This window comes from Procambarus clarkii, chromosome 74, assembly GCF_040958095.1.
Source record: "Procambarus clarkii isolate CNS0578487 chromosome 74, FALCON_Pclarkii_2.0, whole genome shotgun sequence".
NCBI lineage: Eukaryota > Metazoa > Arthropoda > Malacostraca > Decapoda > Cambaridae > Procambarus > Procambarus clarkii.
In genome coordinates, this window is record NC_091223.1 from 9,936,071 (window position 1) to 9,957,313 (window position 21,243).

Consider the following 21,243-nt stretch of genomic DNA (forward strand, 5'->3'; position numbering starts at 1 on the left):
TTCAGTTTAGAGAAAATAATAATGTTAACCGTTTAAATACTGTTTAAAAATTGGTTAATAATAATAACCCTCCAAATGTGTGAAGTGGAAATTTTGCAGTAATTTTAGATAATAATCTATACAGTCCGCTTAATAAAATAATTATTAATCAATAATTAAAATAACTACAGTACATTCAATAATAAATAAATTTAATAAAATAATCACTCGTAGATTTTCCACACAGAATGTGTGTGTGTGTGTGTGCATTTATTTCTGTGACTGCAGAATCAAGCTGTTAGTTCTTGGACCCCGCCTTTCTAACCAATCTACTTTTCCTCTATTATATCTATAAATATATTTCTATTACATGTGCACACACAAACACACACACACACACACACGCACATAAACACACACACACACACACACACATACACACACACACACACACACACACACACACACACACACACACACACACACACACACACACACACACACACACACACACACACACACACACACACACTCACACTTTTCCATGAAGGAGCCCATATCAGCTGTCTAACTTCCAGGTACAAATTTACTGCTAGGTGAACAGATGCATCAGGGTGAAAGAAACTCTACCCATTTGTTTTCGCCTCCGCCTGGAATCAAACTAGGGCCCTTAAGACTACGACCCCCAAGCACTGTCCACTCAGCAGCGAGGCCCCAAGAGTGTGTATTACTGTATTTATAGATATACGTGATGTATATTTTAGGTTTTTAATTTTAATTTATATTTTCTCTATAATTTCATTTTTTTTTTGTTTTTGTTTTTCATTTAAGTTTAGTTCTTTTAACCTGCTTATCTTTTTTGGGGGGCTAGCGAATAACACCAAGTAGATAACTAAACAGTAATAAAACGAGTCAACTACGTTAATAAAATAAAGTTGATAAACAAGGGTAGAAATCCGTGAACCATGACACACTCGTTATGTATTTACGTTGATTCCCCCAGAGAGCACTGAACTATGCACCTGCAAATCGACTACACAGGTGGGCCCACACAGATGCACCCCTACTTATTTATATAAGGTTTTTGACAATATTTACTCTCAGATTTGTTGCAGCGTTTGGCAGATGTGGTGTGAAGCTGAGGTCTGCTCTGCTGCTGGCATTTGGAGAGACGAGGCTTCGAACACCTATTGCTATCACTCGTCGGTGTAACAGAGCTCTGAGACCCCGTTGCTGACTCTTGTCGGTGTAGTCCTCTGCAGCAGTATCGGTAGAGGCAGGAGCCGAGTCACTTCTGCAGTTCCAGCTGCACGCCACCAGCATGAAGGCTTTTGTGTTGGCTGGCTGCGTCTTCTGCATTTTTCTTCTGTTGCAGGTATGAATGATATCTTAATCTGTACCAAAAGTGTTGTGTGTTACTGTCACTTAAATGGTTATAGAACTAATACAAAAATGCATAAGTCATAGTTGTTGGATAAAAGTAGTGACATGTGAGAAGGCCCAGTTAGTGAAAAAGGCCCAATTAGCCTTGTTGCAGATTTAAAAAAAAATATGTACTAAGATTCAAATATTTTGTGATGGATTCTTAACTTAAACTTCAAACACATCTGAATAAGCTAACATTCATATAAATAATAAGAAAGAAGTTGCCAATACTAACAGCACTGCTGGATTGGTATAAGAAGAGTGCAACATTAACAAGAGTACCGTCTGTATTTCAATTTCCAAGAAATTACAAAACGTAAGGGTCTACAGCGGAGATTTTAAGGTTTAGTAGACTATAATTTCTGGCAAGTAAGTTTCTTAAGCGCAGCCAGTATTTGGTCAGTATATTAGCTATTTCCTGTCTTGTTAAATATATTTAAGTATTTCACAGGCAAATTTTCATCCCTCTTCTGGTTATATGCCATTCTCTTTGCAATTTTGGTTAGTAAATTTATAATAATGACTATTTATTTCATAACTTCCAAGGGTCATTAAGTCTATCCTTTTGTAATAGTTGTAATATAAATGCTTTAATGTATGTGGATTATTTTTGCATCAAATGTTTGAATATTTGTATTGGTGCTGCAGTAAATTTGAGTTAAATAAACAGGGAAAATTAAACTAAAAATTATATTTTGGAAAGGTTAAAATCTACTGTATCGTGCAATTTATCACGGAACCTAGTAATTTAAAACCATGCATGCAGAGTATGCAGTCTGTACAAATTATTTGTACATTCTTTTCTGGACCAAAGTGTTTAAGACCAAATAATACCAAGAAATATTAGTGAACCAACAGTACCCGACCACGCGTTGCTGTGGCTCAGCAATGCACATGTGTTGCTGAGCCACAGCAACCTTCCCTGTCCCCCATTCCTCCCCACCATTCCCCCCTCACTCGTCTCCTCGGCCTCTCAACCATTCCCCACTCCATCGTTCCCTCGTCCTCCCCACCATTCCCCACTCCACCATCCCTTCTTCCTTCCCACCATGCCCCACTCCTCTGTCCCTTTGTCCTCTCCACTATTCTCCATTCCCCCATCCCCTCGTCCCCACCATCCACAACTCCACCGTCCCCTTGTCCTTTCCCACCATTACCACATCCCTTGTCCCCTCTTCCTCCCCACCATCTCTCACTTCCGTCCCCTCATCATTCCCACTATTCCCCACTCCCTCGTCTGATGCCTTACCAAATGGTCTGATGTTCCCATCAGAAAATTGGGAACATCAAGTGATCTGATGTTCCCATCACTGAAATATAAGAAAAACAGTTAAAAAATGAAATGAAAATATGAAAAAAATATAAAAATAAACTATTCTCACAAAATGAACGATCTGGTAAACAACACAGCTCAATTCCAATGCAATTCACAGAAAATAATTAAATCAAAATGAAAATAAATCAAAATCTATGAAAATTCAATTTGTCAATGCAATCAGAAACATTGAAATGGAATTGTAACATACTGGAATAGCATGTCTGTTGCTCTTACATGCAACAGATGGCGCTGTTTTTTCAAGAAAAGCATAGTTTTACCTGTCACAGGTGTGGCATCTATACTTATACCTACGAAATGAACGGTATTGAACAACACAGCTCAATTCCAACACAATATCACACAAAATAATTCAATAAAAATAAAATAAATTGAAATCTATGAAAATACAATTTATCAATGCTATCGGAAACATTTCAATGGAATTCTTGATATATTTAGTATAGCGTGCATGTTGCCATTCAACCCGTTCTCGCAAATTCGTAAAGTCAATATTGACTTATTAACTACGTGCATAGGTGATATACTAAACATAATAGATACCCTTAAAAAGATTCATAGAAAACGCCAACCTTACCTAACCTTGTTAGTATCTTAAGATAAGCATCTTATTGCTTCGTAATTACAATTATTACTTAACCTATACCTATTATAGGTAAGGTAATAATTGTAATTACGAAGCAATAAGATGCTTATCTTAACATACTAAGTAGGTTAGGTAAGGTCGGTGTTTTCTATGAATCTTTTTAAGGATATCTATTATTTTAAGTATGTCACCTATGCACATATTTAATAAGTCAATATTGACTTATTAAATTTGCGAGAACGGGTTGTGCCATTATGTGCAACAGATGGCGCTGTTTTAAAAAAAACGCATGTTTTTACCTGTCACAGGGGTAGCATGTATATAGTAGGTATATAAAAAGATGCCCCTATCGAATGCAACGTTGTGTCAAAATTTCAAAGCAATTAGTGAAGAATTTTCGGAGATTACACCGTGTGTTGCCCTTACGTCCAAAAGATGGCGCTGTTTTTTAAAAAAAACTATTTTTTCCTGTCACAGGTGAGGCATGTATATAGTAGATATATAAAAAGACGCGCCAATTCGAATGCAGCGTTGTGTCAAAATTTCAAAGCAATCGGTAAAGAGGTTTGAAGATTTCTCTCACATGAAATATAGAACCTCCATGGTTCTATATATATAAATATATATATATATATATATATATATATATATATATATATAAATATATATATATATATATATATATATATATATACATACATATATTTATATATAAATAAATATATATATATATATATATATATATATATATATATATATATGTGTGTGTGTGTGTGTGTGTATATATATATATATATATATATATATATATATATATATATATATATATATATATATATATATATATATATATATATATATATATATATATATATATATATATATATATATATATATATATATATATGTCGTACCTAGTAGCCAGAACTCACTTATCAGCCTACTATGCAAGGCCCAATTTGACTAATAAGCCAAGTTTTCATGATTTAATTGTTTTTCGACTACCTAACCTACCTAACCTAACCTAACCTAACTTTTTCGGCTACCTAACCTAACCTAACCTATAAAGATAGGTTAGGTTAGGTTAGGTAGGGTTGGTTAGGTTTGGTCATATATCTACGTTAATTTAAACTCCAATAAAAAAAAATTGACCTCATACATAATGAAATGGGTAGATTTATCACTTCATAAGAAAATAAATAGAGAAATTAAATTAATTCAGGAAAACTTGGCTTATTAGGCAAATCGGGCCTTGCATAGTAGGCTGACAAGTGCGTTCTGGCTATTAGGTACGACATATATATATATATATATATATATATATATATATATATATATATATATATATATATATATATATATATATATATATATATATATATATATATATGTATATATGCCAAGAAGCTAGCACTATGCATCTGGCGTACATGATACGTTAACCACTTGACCAACCGTGACTGTACATAAGACGTTGGTAGCCGAGGCTATATCCCCAATATCTCGACGACACTTGGTAAGCATGAGCATAGTCATTTCATCGAATCACCTCACTTTGTGGGGCCACGTGAGTAACGCAAATGCGAACAAGCTTAAATGGTGCCCAAGCATATGTGTAACGGAAAACTCCACACCCCATAAGTGACTCGAACCCAGACAGTCAAGAGCACTAAGCAGCTAGTGTTCATGTTCCATAGTACATTCCCATTTGTGTTGCTCACGTAGCCCCACAAAGTAAGGTGATTCGATGAAATAACTATGCCAAAGCTTACCACCAAGTGCCGTCGGAATATTGGGCATATAGCCTCGGCTACCAACATCTTTTGTACGGTCACGGTTGGTCAAGTGGTTAAGGTACCATGTTTGCCAGTTGCATAGTGCTCCTGGCTGTCTCTGTTCGAGTCACTTCTGGGGTGTGGAATTTTCAATTATATTTGTGTGTGTGTTTTTAATTGTTTTGTTAATGTAATTAAAATAAAATCTACAAATGTTTCATATGTTGATGATACTTCATACCTTTCTGATACAATTTCTAAATCTTACTGAACATAAAAAATAATTACCTCTGAACGTTAAACTATTTGTTTTATTTTAAAAACAGTCTACTCTGCAGGTAACTGTGGATGGAGAGAGAAATGTATCCAACCGTCAGGAGAAGAGCGTTCAAGACTTGCAGCCCAAGAAGCACAGACATTCTGAGAAACTGAGAGGCCTCAAAGATAAGCCAAGAGATTCTGGAAACGCTGCTCATAGAATCAGCCATAAAAATGATGCTACTGATATTATTCAAGAAAGAGGAGTGCCTGAGGTCAACAACGGACAAAAACGCCATTTTGTCGGGAGTAAAAAAGAAGCGGAACGTAACAAGATTGAGGGAAAATTTCTCAAGAAAAAGAAGAGTAGAAATTTGTATACTAAGGACAATGAGATTCATCGCATAGGAAAGAAAGGGAAAAGTTCAAGCATTAATGGAGATGAGAAACCTCGAGGAAAAGGGAAATTAAAACTTTTTGTCAAGAATGTGGGAAAACCTCACCCCCATAAGACTGAGGGAAAGAATGGGGCAAGTAGTACAATCTGGAGTGACGGGCGAGGAGCTGACCGCACCAAGAAGGGCGGGCGAGGAGCTGACCGCACCAAGAAGGGCGGGCGAGGAGGTGACCGCACTAAGAAGGGCGGGCGAGGAGCTGACCGCACCAAGAATGGCGGGTTAGGAGCTGACCGCACCAAGAATGGCGGGCGAGGAGCTGACCGCTCCAAGAATGGAGGACGAGGAGCTGACCGCACCAAGAATGGAGGACGAGGAGTTGACCGCACCAAGAATGGAGGACGTGGGGCTGACCGCACCAAGAATGGAGGACGTGGGGCTGACCGCACCAAGAATGGAGGACGTGGGGCTGACCGCACCAAGAATTTCGGGCGAGGAGCTGACCGCACCAAACATGGAGGACGAGGAGCTGACCGCACCAAGAATGGAGGACGAGGAGCTGACCGCACCAAGAATGGCGGGCGAGGAGCTGACCGCACCAAGAATGGCGGGCGAGGAGCTGACCGCACCAAGAATGGAGGGCGAGGAGCTGACCGCACCAAGAATGGAGGGCGAGGAGTCGACAGTACTGACAGTGGCAAAATAAGTCGAACCTTCAAAAAAGTCCCTAAGGGACAGAAAGACCCCACTTTAGGTAAGCTTAACAAAAACAGGAAAGACAATCGTGAAGAAGGAAAAATAAACAAATCAAAGAAAACAAAATCCAAAATTTATGGCAAGGCACCTTTGAAGAAATCTAAACAAAATAAAAGAATCACAGATAATGATAAAAGTGGCAGACAAACAAACAAAAACACAAGAGGTAACAAGAAAGAAAAGTTAAGCAAATCTGCCAATAAACTTAAGAATGGTCTCAGGAAACACGAAAATCTGCGAGGAAAAGATTTTGCGAAAAAGGCGAAACAACGCAAGAACAAATTGAAGAAATCCAAAAATATTAAAAAGAGCAAAAAGAAAGTCAAAAAGAATGGTCTCACGAAACACAAAAATCTCCGAGGAAAAGATTTTGCGAAAAAGGCGAAACAAGACAAGAACAAATTGAAGAAATCCAAAAATATTAAAAAGAGCAAAAAGAAAGTAAAAAAGAATGGTCTTAGGAAACACAAAAATCTGCGAGGAAAAGATTTTGCAGAAAAGGGGAAACAACGCAAGAACAAATTGAAGAAATCCAAAAATATTAAAAAGAGCAAAAAGAAAGTCAAAAGCAGCAACAAGGAACGGCAATACGAGAAAAAACAACCCAAGACGGGTAAAGAAGTTAAACAAGCTGTAGAAAAGATCGGGAGGACTTCGGGTGGCAATGGTTATTATCCTTCCTCTGGTGGTGGCCACGGCGATGACGACGACGACGCCTCTCCCAAGAAAAAGTGCAAAACATCGAAAAAATGCGCCAAAGTCGGCGGGAAGTGCAACCAGAAACACACCTGCAAGACTAAAGTTGTCAACGGCAAGTGCAAGGGGAAGTCGTGCGAGTGTTGCCTCTCCTGTAAGTGTTTCACAGATAATTATTTTTGAGGTCTAAGAGAACTCATTCCCGTATATATATATATATATATATATATATATATATATATATATATATATATATATATATATATATATATATATATATATATATATATATATATATATATATTTTCTTTCTTTTACCATGTTATATAACTTGGTATGGGGGACAGTTCTACTATTTGTTTTCACTAGAAGTGGTTTGTCTGAGTGTGCATTTCCCGAACTAGAAGATATATTTTTTTTTTTTTTTAAATACCTACATATTTACCATAAACTTACGGACCACTTGCACATAGCAGAGAGAATGACAATGGTTGGGAAGGAGCAAAGATGCAATTGGTTTGAGTTGATGTTTATGGTACGCTAGTTACTGTTGCCTATATTCTCAAAATCATGGCAGGAGAGGCGCCACAGAACTATATTGTAAGGGCGTTTGTAAAGTGAGTCACTGAAGGTAGTGACGGAGGGTCAACAGGTGGTAGTGATGGCGACTGGAGTGAAGGAGAGCCATGTTTTGTGTCTGGATAAGGTATTTGTGTTTGGGCAGTCGTGTGTTGTGCTTAGGGAAGTGTGTTGTGTTTGAGCAGCCGTGTGCTATAATTGGGCAACGATGTACTATTTCTGGGAACAATTTGCTGTGTGGTATAACAGGCTTGTCTTTTGTCTGGGTCGCTGGTACACAAACCGTATTACTGAGAGATATATCTGTGTGCGTGCTTGTGTGTGTTCTTTTGAATGTGTGTGTAAGTATTCACCTAGTTGTACTTACGGAGGGGTGAACTTTGGCTCTTTGGTCCCGCCTCTCAACTGTCAATCAACTGGTGTACACATACATAAGCCTATTGGGCTCTATCAAATCTACATTTGAAACAGTGATGGAGTCTGCTTCCACCACATATCTGCTTAATGCATTCCTTTTGTTAATTACTCTGAGTGTGAGTTTATTCACCTAGTTGTGCTTGTGGGGGTTGAGCTCTGCTCTTTCGGCCCTTTCTTTACACAGCATATGTAAGACCAATCCTGGAGTATGCGGCCCCAGCATGGAGCCCGTACTTAGTCGAAGCTGGAAAACGTTCAGAGGTATGCTACTAGACTAGTCCCAGAACTAAGAGGCATGAGTTACGATGAAAGGCTGCGGGAAATGCACCTTACAACACTGGAAGACAGAAGAGTAAGGGAAGACATGATCACTACCTACAAAATCCTCGGGGAATTGACAGGGTAGACAAGGATAAACTATTCAACACTAGTGGTACGCGAACAAAGGGGACACAGGTGGAAACTGAGTACCGAAATGAGCCACAGAGACGTTAGAAAGAGTTTTTCAATGTCAGAGTAGTTAACAGGTGGAATTCATTAGGCACTGATGTGGTGGAGGCTGACTTCATACACAGTTTTAAATATAGATATGAAATGTAGGCTCAGGAATCTATACACCAGTTGATTGACAGTTGAGAGTCGGAACCAAAGAACCAAAGCTCAACCCCCGGAAGCACAAATAGGTGGGTACACACACACACACACGGGAAGCAGCCCGTAACAGCTGTCTAACTCCTAGGTACCTATTTACTGCTAGGTAACAAGGGCATCAGGATGAAAGAAACTGTCCATATGTTTCCGCCGGCGGCCGGGATCGAACCCGGACTCTAGGATTACGAGTCCCAAGCGTTGTCCACTCAGCCACGGCCCCTTAGGTGTGTGTGTGTGTGTGTGTGTACTCACCTAGTTGTACTCACCTAGTTGTGTTTGCGGGGGTTGAGCTCTGGCTCTTTGGTCCCGCCTCTCAACCGTCAATCAACAGGTGTACAGATTCCTGAGCCTATCGGGCTCTGTCATATCTACACTTGAAACTGTGTATGGAGTCAGCCTCCACCACATCACTTCCTAAGTGTATGTGTATGTGTGTATGTGTGAGCGTGTGTGTGTGTGTGTGTGTTTGGAGTAGGGGTGGGCGATGACAAGGCATTGGTTGGAACTGTATGAAAGCAGATAAGACTAAGTTTTCTCAAGTTTAATAATCAGATTAAGCAATAACGAAGACCTTAACTACATTTTACAATAAATACATATACAACAATCTTTCTTTCAAACAGCATGTGCATTAGAACCGAAAAATAAATGCCTGAAGTACAAGGGCGTGTGTAAGAAGAAGTGCGGGACGAAGGAGCGCCAGATAGCCAAGGGCTGCACCAAGAAGAAATGCGTCTGCTGTGCCAAGGCTTGCAAGCCCACGGACCACTGTAAGACTAACGGAGGCTTCTGTGTGGACAAGAAGAAGTCCTGTACAGGACGGGTGGACAAGGATGGCTGCAAGGGAACCAAATGTCTCTGTTGTTATCCAGGTAAGCTTACCATTTGTAATTATTTCCAGTATATTGGTGCATATATATGTGCATGTGTAAATCAATGTACATTAGTGAAGTGATCCAAAATATTTAGTTTCTGCATTACCTTGTTTGTTGCTTGATATCCCAGAGTGAACAAGTGTTATCATCTTCAAAACAGCTACCCAGGTTATCCAAGTTTCTGTGTTGCTGAAAATTCTAGTTGCATTTCGTAGACTCTAATATTAAATCACTCATTTGCTGCTAAAATAAAGAGAATACTGGCACAAGTACTTAGAATAATTAAATTGCTACGTTATATATGACACCAGAATGTTGTTACTGGATCATACTAGTGTCATATTTAAATTTAGAATATGTAACTTGTTTATAGGTCATGGTAAAACATGATCTTTGCTGCAGGCACAGATGAGGCATATAAAATGTAGTTAGACTACTAAATGTTGTCGGCAAATTGTATATCAGAATAGCGAGTGGATGAGCCTTGATAACTAAAAGTTTTGGAATGATGAACAACATGGGTTTTGATGTGGAAAGGATTGCGTGGATGAGATATCTGCAATGAGACTAATGATAGGGAAAGTATTTGAGAAAGATTATAGTGTATATGTCATTTTGTTTGATAGGTTAACAGAGAGGGAGTCTAGAAATTTTTGAACACTGGTGGATTTGGTAGAATTTCAATAAATGTTGAGGAATGCTATGCTGGAAGAGAACATATGAAAGCACATAACAGTGTAAAGGGTGACTGATTTAGAGAAATTAAACAAATGGAGTCATAAATGGATAATAACATTTAATATAGATAAATACGAGGAAATAAGAATGAATGTGAATGATGGTATTGCAGTTGAGGACGTAAACTATGAGCAAATTTTAAGGAAATCAGATATAAAAATAAGGCTGTCTGAGAATGATTACAAATTAAAAAATAAAGTTAGGCAGGAAATCGTATTAGTTCTGTTAGGATGCGATTTTTGCTGTCAATAAATTTCAGGAAGGCCTAAAAGTGTAAGGAAAAAGAAATGCGGCATATATTAGTCATAAAAAAACAAATTGGACCAACGTGACGTGCGCAGCTGTAGTATTGTGCCCACTCATAAACAAATTTGCCAGCCAAATAGAAAATGTTAAAATATAGGCAACCACGGTCTACTGAGACCGGAAATGCTTACACTTGATGACAGAAGACACATCCAGCTGGAAGGTCAAAACGAACGATCACGAGGTCATAAAACTACTTTGCTTGTTGGTCAAAAGTGCACAACTGCTTGTTGCTCAAGAATGGGCCGGAATTGTCAATAAGATTAACTTTTCTTATTGACAATTTAAAATTACTTTTCATTTCGAGGCCTCTTCAGTAGAGGAGGCCCCTAGGTGAAAGATTTGTTAACATTAACTCATTTTCAAAAGTAAACAGAGAAACTATGTGCTTGTTAAATATTTTGTCTTTTCCAGAATTGAAACCGACATCAAGGCCACCCTTGACTACCTCTGGAATAAACACAACACACCCGGGATCAGGATCAAACACAACTGCATCAGGATCAAATACAACAGCTGGGTCGAATACTACAGCCTCAGGATCAAATACAACTGCTGGGTCGAATACTACAGCCTCAGGATCAAATACAACAGCTGGGTCGAATACTACAGCCTCAGGATCAAATACAACTGCTGGGTCGAGTACTACAGCATCAGGATCAAATACAACAGCTGGGTCGAATACTACAGCCTCAGGATCAAATACAACAGCTGGGTCGAATACTACAGCATCAGGATCAAATACAACAGCTGGGTCGAATACTACAGCCTCAGGATCAAATACAACAGCTGGGTCGAATACTACAGCCTCAGGATCAAATACAACAGCTGGGTCGAATACTACAGCCTCAGGATCAAATACAACAGCTGGGTCGAATACTACAGCCTCAGGATCAAATACAACAGCTGGGTCGAATACTACAGCCTCAGGATCAAATACAACAGCCATTGGATCAAACACGACGATTTCGGGACAAAGCACAACTGCTGTTTCCAACACTACAGCTGTTGGTTCCCAAACTACAGCTGCTGCTTCCAACACTACAGCTGGTGTTTCCAACACTACAGCTGCTGCTTCCAACACTACAGCTGCTGGTTCCCAAACTACAGCTGCTGCTTCCAACACTACAGCTGTTGGTTCCCAAACTACAGCTGCTGCTTCCAACACTACAGCTGGTGTTTCCAACACTACAGCTGCTGCTTCCAACACTACAGCTGTTGGTTCCCAAACTACAGCTGCTGCTTCCAACACTACAGCTGGTGTTTCCAACACTACAGCTGCTGCTTCCAACACTACAGCTGCTGGTTCCCAAACTACAGCTGCTGCTTCCAACACTACAACTGTTGGTTCCCAAACTACAGCTGCTGCTTCCAACACTACAGCTGGTGTTTCCAACACTACAGCTGCTGCTTCCAACACTACAGCTGTTGGTTCCAACACTACAGCTGCTGCTTCCGACACTACAACTGCTGCTTCCACCACTACAACAGCTGCTTCAACCACTACAACAGGTGCTTCAACCACTACAACAGCTGCTTCAACCACTACAACAGCTGCTTCAACCACTACAACTGATGCTTCAACCACTACAACAGCTGCTTCAACCACTACAACAGCTGCTTCAACCACTACAACAGCTGCTTCAACCACTACAACAGCTGCTTCCACCACTACAACAGCTGCTTCAACCACTACAACTGCTGCTCCCACCACTACAACTGCGAATACAACACTTGGGAATCTCACTGCGCAACGCAGCCAACTGCTCGCTACCTTAAACACCACCAATAATGTAATCACTTCTCTTCAAAACATTCAAACTGTACTTAACAGTACTATTTCTACGCTTAGCCCAACAACTGGACGAAGAAGGAAGCGCAGTTCTTTAACAGACATTCAGGCGATTCAAATGCTTATCGCCTCCACCAACGTAGCGTTAACAACGGCAAATATTACCGGTTTGAATACCCTGTTACCGTTACTGATATCTGCGGAAGCAACACTGCTCCAGATACTAGTGACGGTAGTTGGCAATCCATCAACAGTTGATCCGAGCCTTCTGCAGGCCGTGCAGTCGACTCTCAACAGCGTTAATGTTACTTTAACCGCTGCCCAAGCTTTGCGTGCCAGTACAACCAGTGAATTTAATACGGTTCAGCAGAGCATCACCCAGCTCGGTGGAACCACAGTGGCCTTACCCATTGCTCCTCCGACCATCACAGTTCCCCCCAACCTGACCGTCACTAGCACCTCAAGTTCCGCAACGATTACAACAACCCTTGGCAATATAACGAATTCAACAGCCTCAAATACAACACCGAATGCAACAACATTTGCTAATGCTACCGATTCGACGACTTCCGCTAATGCTACGACGACTTCCGCTAATGCTACTACGACTTCTGCTAATGCTACGACGACTTCCGCTAATGCTACGACGACTTCCGCTAATGCTACTACGACTTCCGCTAATGCTACGACGACTTCCGCTAATGCTACGACGACTTCCGCTAATGCTACGACGACTTCCGCTAATGGTACAATTTCAACCACCTCTGCTAATGCTACGAATTCAACAACCTCCGTTAATACTACAGCTTCAACATCCCTGGACAATACTACTACTACTGCAGTAAACATTACACTTTCTGGGCTCTATTCACAACTCAGTCAGCTTCAAAATTCCCTAAACGCCACAGATAGTACGATTTCGGCTCTACAAGCTCTTCAAGATCAACTTAATAATATATTAACAATAATTAACACCACTTTAAATGGACGCCGGAGAAAACGCAGCGCCTATGATGACGTCTTGGCGATCCAAACTCTCGTTGCCAACGCCACTAACGCCCTGGAACAAGGAAATGTTACCGCTTTAAATAGTTTAATTCCACAACTTATTGCCGCGAAGGCTACGTTAACCCAATTAACAGAACTGATATCAAGCAATACTTCGGTAGTCAATACAACCCTTCAAGCTGAGGTGCAGGCAGCGTTGAGCAGCGTCGACGCTGCCTTAGCCGCCGCACAAACTGAGAGAAACAAAATAGTGAGTGATATAAACGCCGTTCAGCAAGCCATCGTCCAGCAGGGCGGGACCACCGTCACTGTCCCCTCCGCCCAGACACAGGACACCTCCGCCACCACAGTCACTTCATCCACAAGTTCCACAAACAGTTCAGCGACAACAATTTCAGGCGCTGCTGCAGACAACACGACAACTGCAGCAGACAACGCGACAACTGCAGCAGGCAACGCGACAACTGCAGCAGACAACACGACAACTGCAGCAGACAACGCGACAACTGCAGCAGACAACGCGACAACTGCAGCAGCCAGCACGACAACTGCAGCAGGCAGCACGACAACTGCAGCAGGCAACGCGACCACTGCAGCAGGCAACGCGATAACTGCAGCAGACAACGCGACAACTGCAGCAGGCAGCACGACAACTGCAGCAGGCAACGCGACCACTGCAGCAGGCAACACGATAACTGCCGCAGACAACGCGACAACTGCAGCAGACAACACGACAACTGCAGCAGGCAGCACGACAACTGCAGCAGGCAACGCGACCACTGCAGCAGGCAACGCGATAACTGCAGCAGACAACGCGACAACTGCAGCAGACAACACAACAACAATTACAGCAGATACTGCAACAACAACTACAGCAGATACTGCAACAACAACTACAGCAGATACTGCAACAACAACTACAGCAGATACTGCAACAACAACTACAGCAGACACTGCAACAACAACTACAGCAGATACTGCAACAACAACTACAGCAGACACTGCAACAACAACTACAGCAAACACTACCAACAGTAATACATCAGCAGCTGCCCTCACTTCACAACTCACCCAACTACAATCCGAGTTAAATGCCACAAATAGCGCGACTCTGGCACTTCAAGAGGCTAACAATACCCTCACCACTCTTGCAAGCGCAGTTCAGGAAGCACTTCCAGGGAGGAGGAAACGCAGCGCCGCGGACGACATCCTGGCCATACAATCCATCGCAGATCAAATTTCAAAAGCCATTTCTTCGGGAAACTTCACCGGTCTCCCTACTCTGGTTGAGCAGCTTAAAGCGGCGGCGGCCACTCTGACGCAACTTACCCAAGCGATTCAAAATGGGTCTGTGACAGTGGATGCTTCCCTTCAAGCCTCCGTGGTCGGCGCCATTGCCTCAGTGAACACCGCCGCCAGCACCGCCGCTCAGGCCAGCAATAACATGGCCAGCGAAATCGCAAGCGTTCAGGAGAGCCTCACTCAGTTAGGGGTAACGACAGTGGCCGTGGACACAACGGCGCCAGTAAACTCGGCTCCTCTCCAGACTACTGTTGCAGCATCAGACACCACTGTTGCAGCATCAGACACCACTGTTGCAGCATCAGACACTACTGTTGCAGCATCAGACACTACTGTTGCAGCATCAGACACTACTGTTGCAGCATCAGACACTACTGTTGCAGCATCAGACACTACTGTTGCAGCATCAGACACTACTGTTGCAGCATCAGACACTACTGTTGCAGCATCAGACACTACTGTTGCAGCATCAGACACTACTGTTGCAGCATCAGACACTACTGTTGCAGCATCAGACACTACTGTTGCAGCATCAGACACTACTGTTGCAGCATCAGACACTACTGTTGCAGCATCAGACACTACTGTTGCAGCATCAGACACTACTGTTGCAGCATCAGACACTACTGTTGCAGCATCAGACACTACTGTTGCAGCATCAGACACTACTGTTGCAGCATCAGACACCACTGTTGCAGCATCAGACACTACTGTTGCAGCATCAGACACTACTGTTGCAGCATCAGACACTACTGTTGCAGGATCAGACACTACTGTTGCAGGATCAGACACCACTGTTGCAGCATCAGACACTACTGTAGCAGGATCAGACACTACTGTTGCAGGATCAGACACTACTGTTGCAGGATCAGACACCACTGTTGCAGCATCAGACACTACTGTTGCAGCAACAGACACCACTGTTGCAGCAACAGACACCACTGTTGCAGCAACAGACACTACTGTTGCAGCAACAGACACTACTGTTGCAGCAACAGACACCACTGTTGCAGCAACAGACACTACTGTTGCAGCAACAGACTCTACTGTTGCAGCATCAGACACTACTGTTGCAGCAACAGACACTACTGTTGCAGCAACAGACACTACTGTTGCAGCAACAGACTCTACTGTTGCAGCAACAGACTCTACTGTTGCAGCATCAGACACTACTGTTGCAGCAACAGACTCTACTGTTGCAGCAACAGACACCACTGTTGCAGCAACAGACTCTACTGTTGCAGCAACAGACACTACTGCTGCCAGCGGCTAGTGCTGCTACAACAACAGCGAGTACTAACAACCTCAGCTGTAACAACCACCATAACAATCGTGACCATTACAACCTAGGTTACAACAATAACAGCAGCAGCTATAACAATCATGATCACTACAACAGCAGGTATAACAATCATGGCCACTACAACAGCAGCTATAACAATCATGATCATTACAACAGCAGGTATAACAATAATTTCCACAACATCAGCAGGTATAACAATCTTGGCCACTGCAACAGCAGATATAACAATTATGTCCACTGCAACAGCAAGTATAACAATCATGGCCACTACAACAGCAGATATAACAATCATGACCACTACAACAGCAGACATAACAATCATGGCCCCTGCAACAGCAGGTATAACAATCATGGCCCCTACAACAGCAGATATAACAATCATGACCACTACAACAGCAGGTATAACAATCATGGCCCCTACAACATCAGGTATAGCAATCATGGCCACAATAACGATCAAGGCAACTACAATAACTGATGTAACAATCATTCCCACTAGAACATAAGGTATAACAATCAAGGACACTACAACATCAGATATAACAATCAGGGCCACTACAACTGCAGGTATAACAATCATGGCCACAACATCAGCAGGTATAATAATCATGTCCACTACAACAGCAGGTATAACAATCATGGCCACCACAACAGCAGGTATACCAATCATGTCCACTACAACAGCAGGTATACCAATCATGTCCACTACAACAGCAGGTATAACAATCATGGCCACTACAACAGCAGGTATAACAATCATGGCCACAACATCAGCATGTATAACAATCATGGCCACTACAACAACAGGTATACCAATCATGGCCACTACAACAACAGGTACATCAATCATGGCTACTACAACAGCAGGTCTAACAATAGTAGGGACAATATATACTTCAACAAGCTTTAATTCGTCAATATTACTTCAATTAAAAAATTATTTTCTACTTTGTTGATAATGATGTAATTCATATTTTTTATGCTATTCGTGTGATTCCTATTTATTAATGTGTATTTTACTATATTATCAATTATTTTAATTATTTTACATTAAACACGTATGTTTATGAGAACAATGAAATGGGTGACTAAACTAATATGTGTATTATTCTGATGTTGATTACTATCATGATCACTATTCCGGCTCTGTGCTAGCCATTCTGAGGGCTGTCCTAAGCATTGTCAAAAACTGTTCTAGGCAATTAAAAATCTACAGTTCAGGATTGTGTTTAATTATCCCGCGTTAATATATATGTTTAAGCGATTATGTACATTGCTTTTGCGATTTTGTATGTGTATTTGTTACGGACCCGAGCCCAGCGTCGTAGCACGGAGCATTGACGTCCACGCCACGTGAGTCAGCTCCCGAAACCCCCTATAAATGGACGACGCCATCTAGTGAGGACGGGATATACCGGCCACAGGGGCTGGATTCCCGTCTTAATCACCTCGTAACATAGCCGCTGCTGACTTCTGGTGAGGTGGCGCTTAGACAGAACGCCATCTATGGAGTGGATAGGTGGACGTTTGTGTCTAAGCCTGTAAGTGAGGTGCCCTAGAGTGTCCCTAGTACTAATGACGTGTCTGATTACAGAGTCGACCTGGGACTGCTGTATTGGACGATGGGGCAGTCTACCCAAGGCAGCCATAGTCTCTCCACGTGTTTGCTGCAGAAGCTGTGAGTTGCTCCCGGACGAACACTGCTGAGAGTGTTAGCCTGCCTGTGACGTGGCAGAGTTGAGGAATCGTCGTACCCGGGGGTTGACTGGTGGAAGAGACTAGCCACTGTGGTGCTATAGAGAGGAGAGTGATCAGCGGAATCACACGAGGCTCCTGCCTAGGGCTCGCAACCCTAGTATGGGTTGTGGAGTTGCCTATGCAGCGGAGCTGATTGGAACCGGCCAGCTACAGGCTGGATTTGTGGTTGAAGGCCTCAACGACGGTGCACCCAGTGGGACTGTGATTTGGCTGGCCTGTGGCCAGGGTAGATTCGCCTAGAGAATCAAAGGATTCATCGTGAGGCCACGAGAAGAGATCCAGGGCTACTCATCTTGAGCACCGTAGAGCATCCTGTGTCTTAGGAGGGAGACAAGTTATTGTATATAAGTGTAGTTATAGCACCAGCGTGTGACTGTGAGATATATATTTATGGTGGTGGTTAATATATATATTTAATTTAGTGTATTTGTATCCCTTCCCCTTTAATTTACTTGCGTTATGGAACACACCCCTTGAAAGCCACTACTAACTTGGGGCCGGATACCCAAACTCTAATAACATCAGAGAAGAACCCCAGTTGCGACCCAATAGGGCCGTAACAGTATTTAGTTACACATGTATGCAGCAAACGTTTATATTTGCTGAGGCTGAACTCAAGCTCATGAGCCGTCTTTCTTAAATATTAATCACAGGTTATATAAATTATTATCCTCCTAGTCTCGTAGTGCAGTTGGTGGTTGTTTGCATGTAGGTCCTTCCTAACCACTTCACATACTTCGGTTACTTTGGTATGTTGTGAAGGCTCCTGTGTCAGGTTAGGTCGGCACTGGTGGGTTTCGACGGTTCTTTGGCATGATTGTCCTCCTCCCATGTCTGGTCGTGGATGCTGGGTTGTAGACCTGCTAGGACGAGGTGGTCCTTGATGGACTTTCCTCGCCTCCAAGCAATCATTGGTGGATTTTGCGGGAAAGTCTTCCAAGAATGTTGGTCACTGTATGTCTCCCTCAATTAGGTCCATACTTCTCAGATTGTCTGTTTTAGTTCCCCGCAAAACCAGGAAAGAACAGGGGTAAGGAGGATCCGGCCGTCTCCTATCCTCCAACCGTGTGGCCGGGGGCCTGAGAAGTTGTTCTATGGTCTTCCCGCATAGTTTCTCCTGGGCGTGGTTCAGCGTTTCCTCAGGGTAACCTCTGCGCCTAAACGTCACTCACAGGTCGTCTAGCTGGGGGTAGAGGATTTCGTCCTTGTTGTTTATTCTTTTAAGGCGTAATCCTAGGGAGAAGGGTAATGATTTCTTTAGGGCTAGCGGATGGAATGAGTCGAACTTCACGTATGTGTGAAGGTTCGTAGGGATGTAATATGCCATCGTGTTAAGGTGTCGGGTTGTCTCGTCCACGTACATTGTGGTGTTGATAAAATTCATTGTGGTGTCGTCGTGTTCTAGGATAAATTTGATGTTTCCGTGGACTCGAGTCAGTCAGGTGCTGTCACAGTGAGAGGTTGTGTTAGCTGGAGCTCTGGAGTAACATTCTTATTGCAATAATGGAAGGATTAGTAAATGATTTGGTGAGTTTGGTTGGAGCTCAGAGAGCAGAGATGGACTCCCTGTGGGAGGAGGTACGACGGCTGAGACTTCAAGAGGAAACGAAGGAGGAGACCAGTGTTGACGAGACCTCATCGTGGAGAGTAGTGAAAGACAGGGGTCTTAAGAAGACCTTGACAAGGCCGCCTACAGACGCCCTAAGGACGGCAAATTCATTTGCCGTGTTGGAGGACGAGTGCTGTAGTGCCCCTGCAGCGAAGAAATCAGCGAGGAACGGCGGAGCACAGGCCCCTCAGGCTGCTCAGAAAGTTAGGGCGGTACCGAAGCGAATTTTGGTTGTGGGAGATTCCCAGGTGAGGTATTTAGACAGAACGATTTGTGCCAGAGATAGGGGGAACAGATTAAGGGTTTGCTATCCGGGAGCTGGAATTGGTGATATTGTTGAAAACATGAATGATATTATGACGGGAAATGGGAACAAACCCATTATTTGTATTAGTGCAGGGGGTAATGATGTTGGGCGAGTTAGGAGTGAGGAACTAATACAGAGATTTAGGACAGCCATTGAATTAGTTAGGAGCAAGGGAGGAATCCCGATCATATGTGGCATTCTTCCAAGAAAGGGAGTGGGAAATGAATGGATGTCGAGGGCACTTGGTGTCAATTGCCGGCTGGAAAGATATTGCAAATCAAATGCAATATCTTTCATAGACAACTGGGAACGCTTCTATGGAAGAAATGAAATGTATGCTCGTGATGAGGTGCATCTATGGAGGGCTGGGGTTGTTGCTGTTGCGAACTCGTTGGAACCAGTGGTTAGAGGTGTTTGTTTGGGTTTAAACTGTTAGTAGATTGTGGTATGGGATTTGATTTGGAGGAAGGAGGTAATAAAAGTATGTGTTCGTGGGAGAAAAGAATTGGCAAAATGATCAGGGAAAGAAAAGGGCCTCAAAATAACAATTCACTTAGGATATATTACACTAACAGTAGAAGTCTAAGAAATAAAATTAATGAATTAAATGCTCTTGTCTGCGCAGAAAAAATATATATTATTGCACTTACCGAAACGTGGATGAATGTAGAAAATAGAGAACTATTAGCTGAATATCAGATTAATGAATTTAAACTATTTCACACAGATAGATATATTAGACGAGGAGGGGGAGTAGCCATATATGTTAGGGACAATTTGAAATGTAGTCTCAAAGAGGGAATCAAAACTGAGCCACACACAGAAACTATTTGGATAGAATTAAACGAAAAAGCAAATATTATTATATTAGGAGTTATATATAGGCCACCAAATTTAGACAGAATGGAAGCAAAGCATCTATGGGATGAAATATCTAGAGCATCTAGATCTAACAGTATTTATGTCATGGGTGACTTTAATTTTAGTGGAATAAACTGGGTGAACAAAACAGGGAATAGTGAAGCAGAAGATTTTCTAGAATTAATTGACGATTGCTTTCTGACGCAACACATTAAGGAACCAACGCGGGAAAATAATATTTTAGATTTAGTGTTAACTAACAGGGAAACACAAATTAATGACATCGAAACAGGGAGTGAGCTAGGGAACAGTGATCACAAAATAATCAGATTTAGCATAGAATGGAATAGGCCTGTAGGAGAAAATTCTGTTAAAGTGCCAGATTTTCGAAAAGCTGATTTTAATAGCCTATGAAATTTTTTGGGTCAAATAGATTGGAAAGTCTTGGGTATTATATTATATATATTATATATATATATATATATAAATATATATATATATATATATATATATATATATATATATATATAT

At 41.9% G+C, this 21,243-nt stretch overlaps 2 protein-coding genes across 2 annotated transcripts; one reads left to right on the forward strand and one right to left on the reverse strand.

The window, feature by feature from the left end:
* Positions 1–1,300: 1,300 nt before the first annotated feature.
* LOC123767307 (mucin-22) lies at positions 1,301–17,397 on the forward strand. The gene is made up of 5 exons (XM_069313127.1): positions 1,301–1,354; positions 5,440–7,360; positions 9,477–9,725; positions 11,187–15,008; positions 15,534–17,397. The coding sequence occupies exons 1-5, from the start codon at positions 1,301–1,303 to the stop codon at positions 16,145–16,147; spliced, it is 6,660 nt and encodes a 2,219-aa protein (XP_069169228.1). The 3' UTR covers positions 16,148–17,397.
* On the reverse strand, positions 16,221–17,027 carry LOC138356806 (uncharacterized). Its single transcript, XM_069313128.1, has one exon. It carries the CDS (start codon positions 17,025–17,027, stop codon positions 16,221–16,223), a length of 807 nt encoding a protein of 268 aa, XP_069169229.1.
* Positions 17,398–21,243: the final 3,846 nt, after the last annotated feature.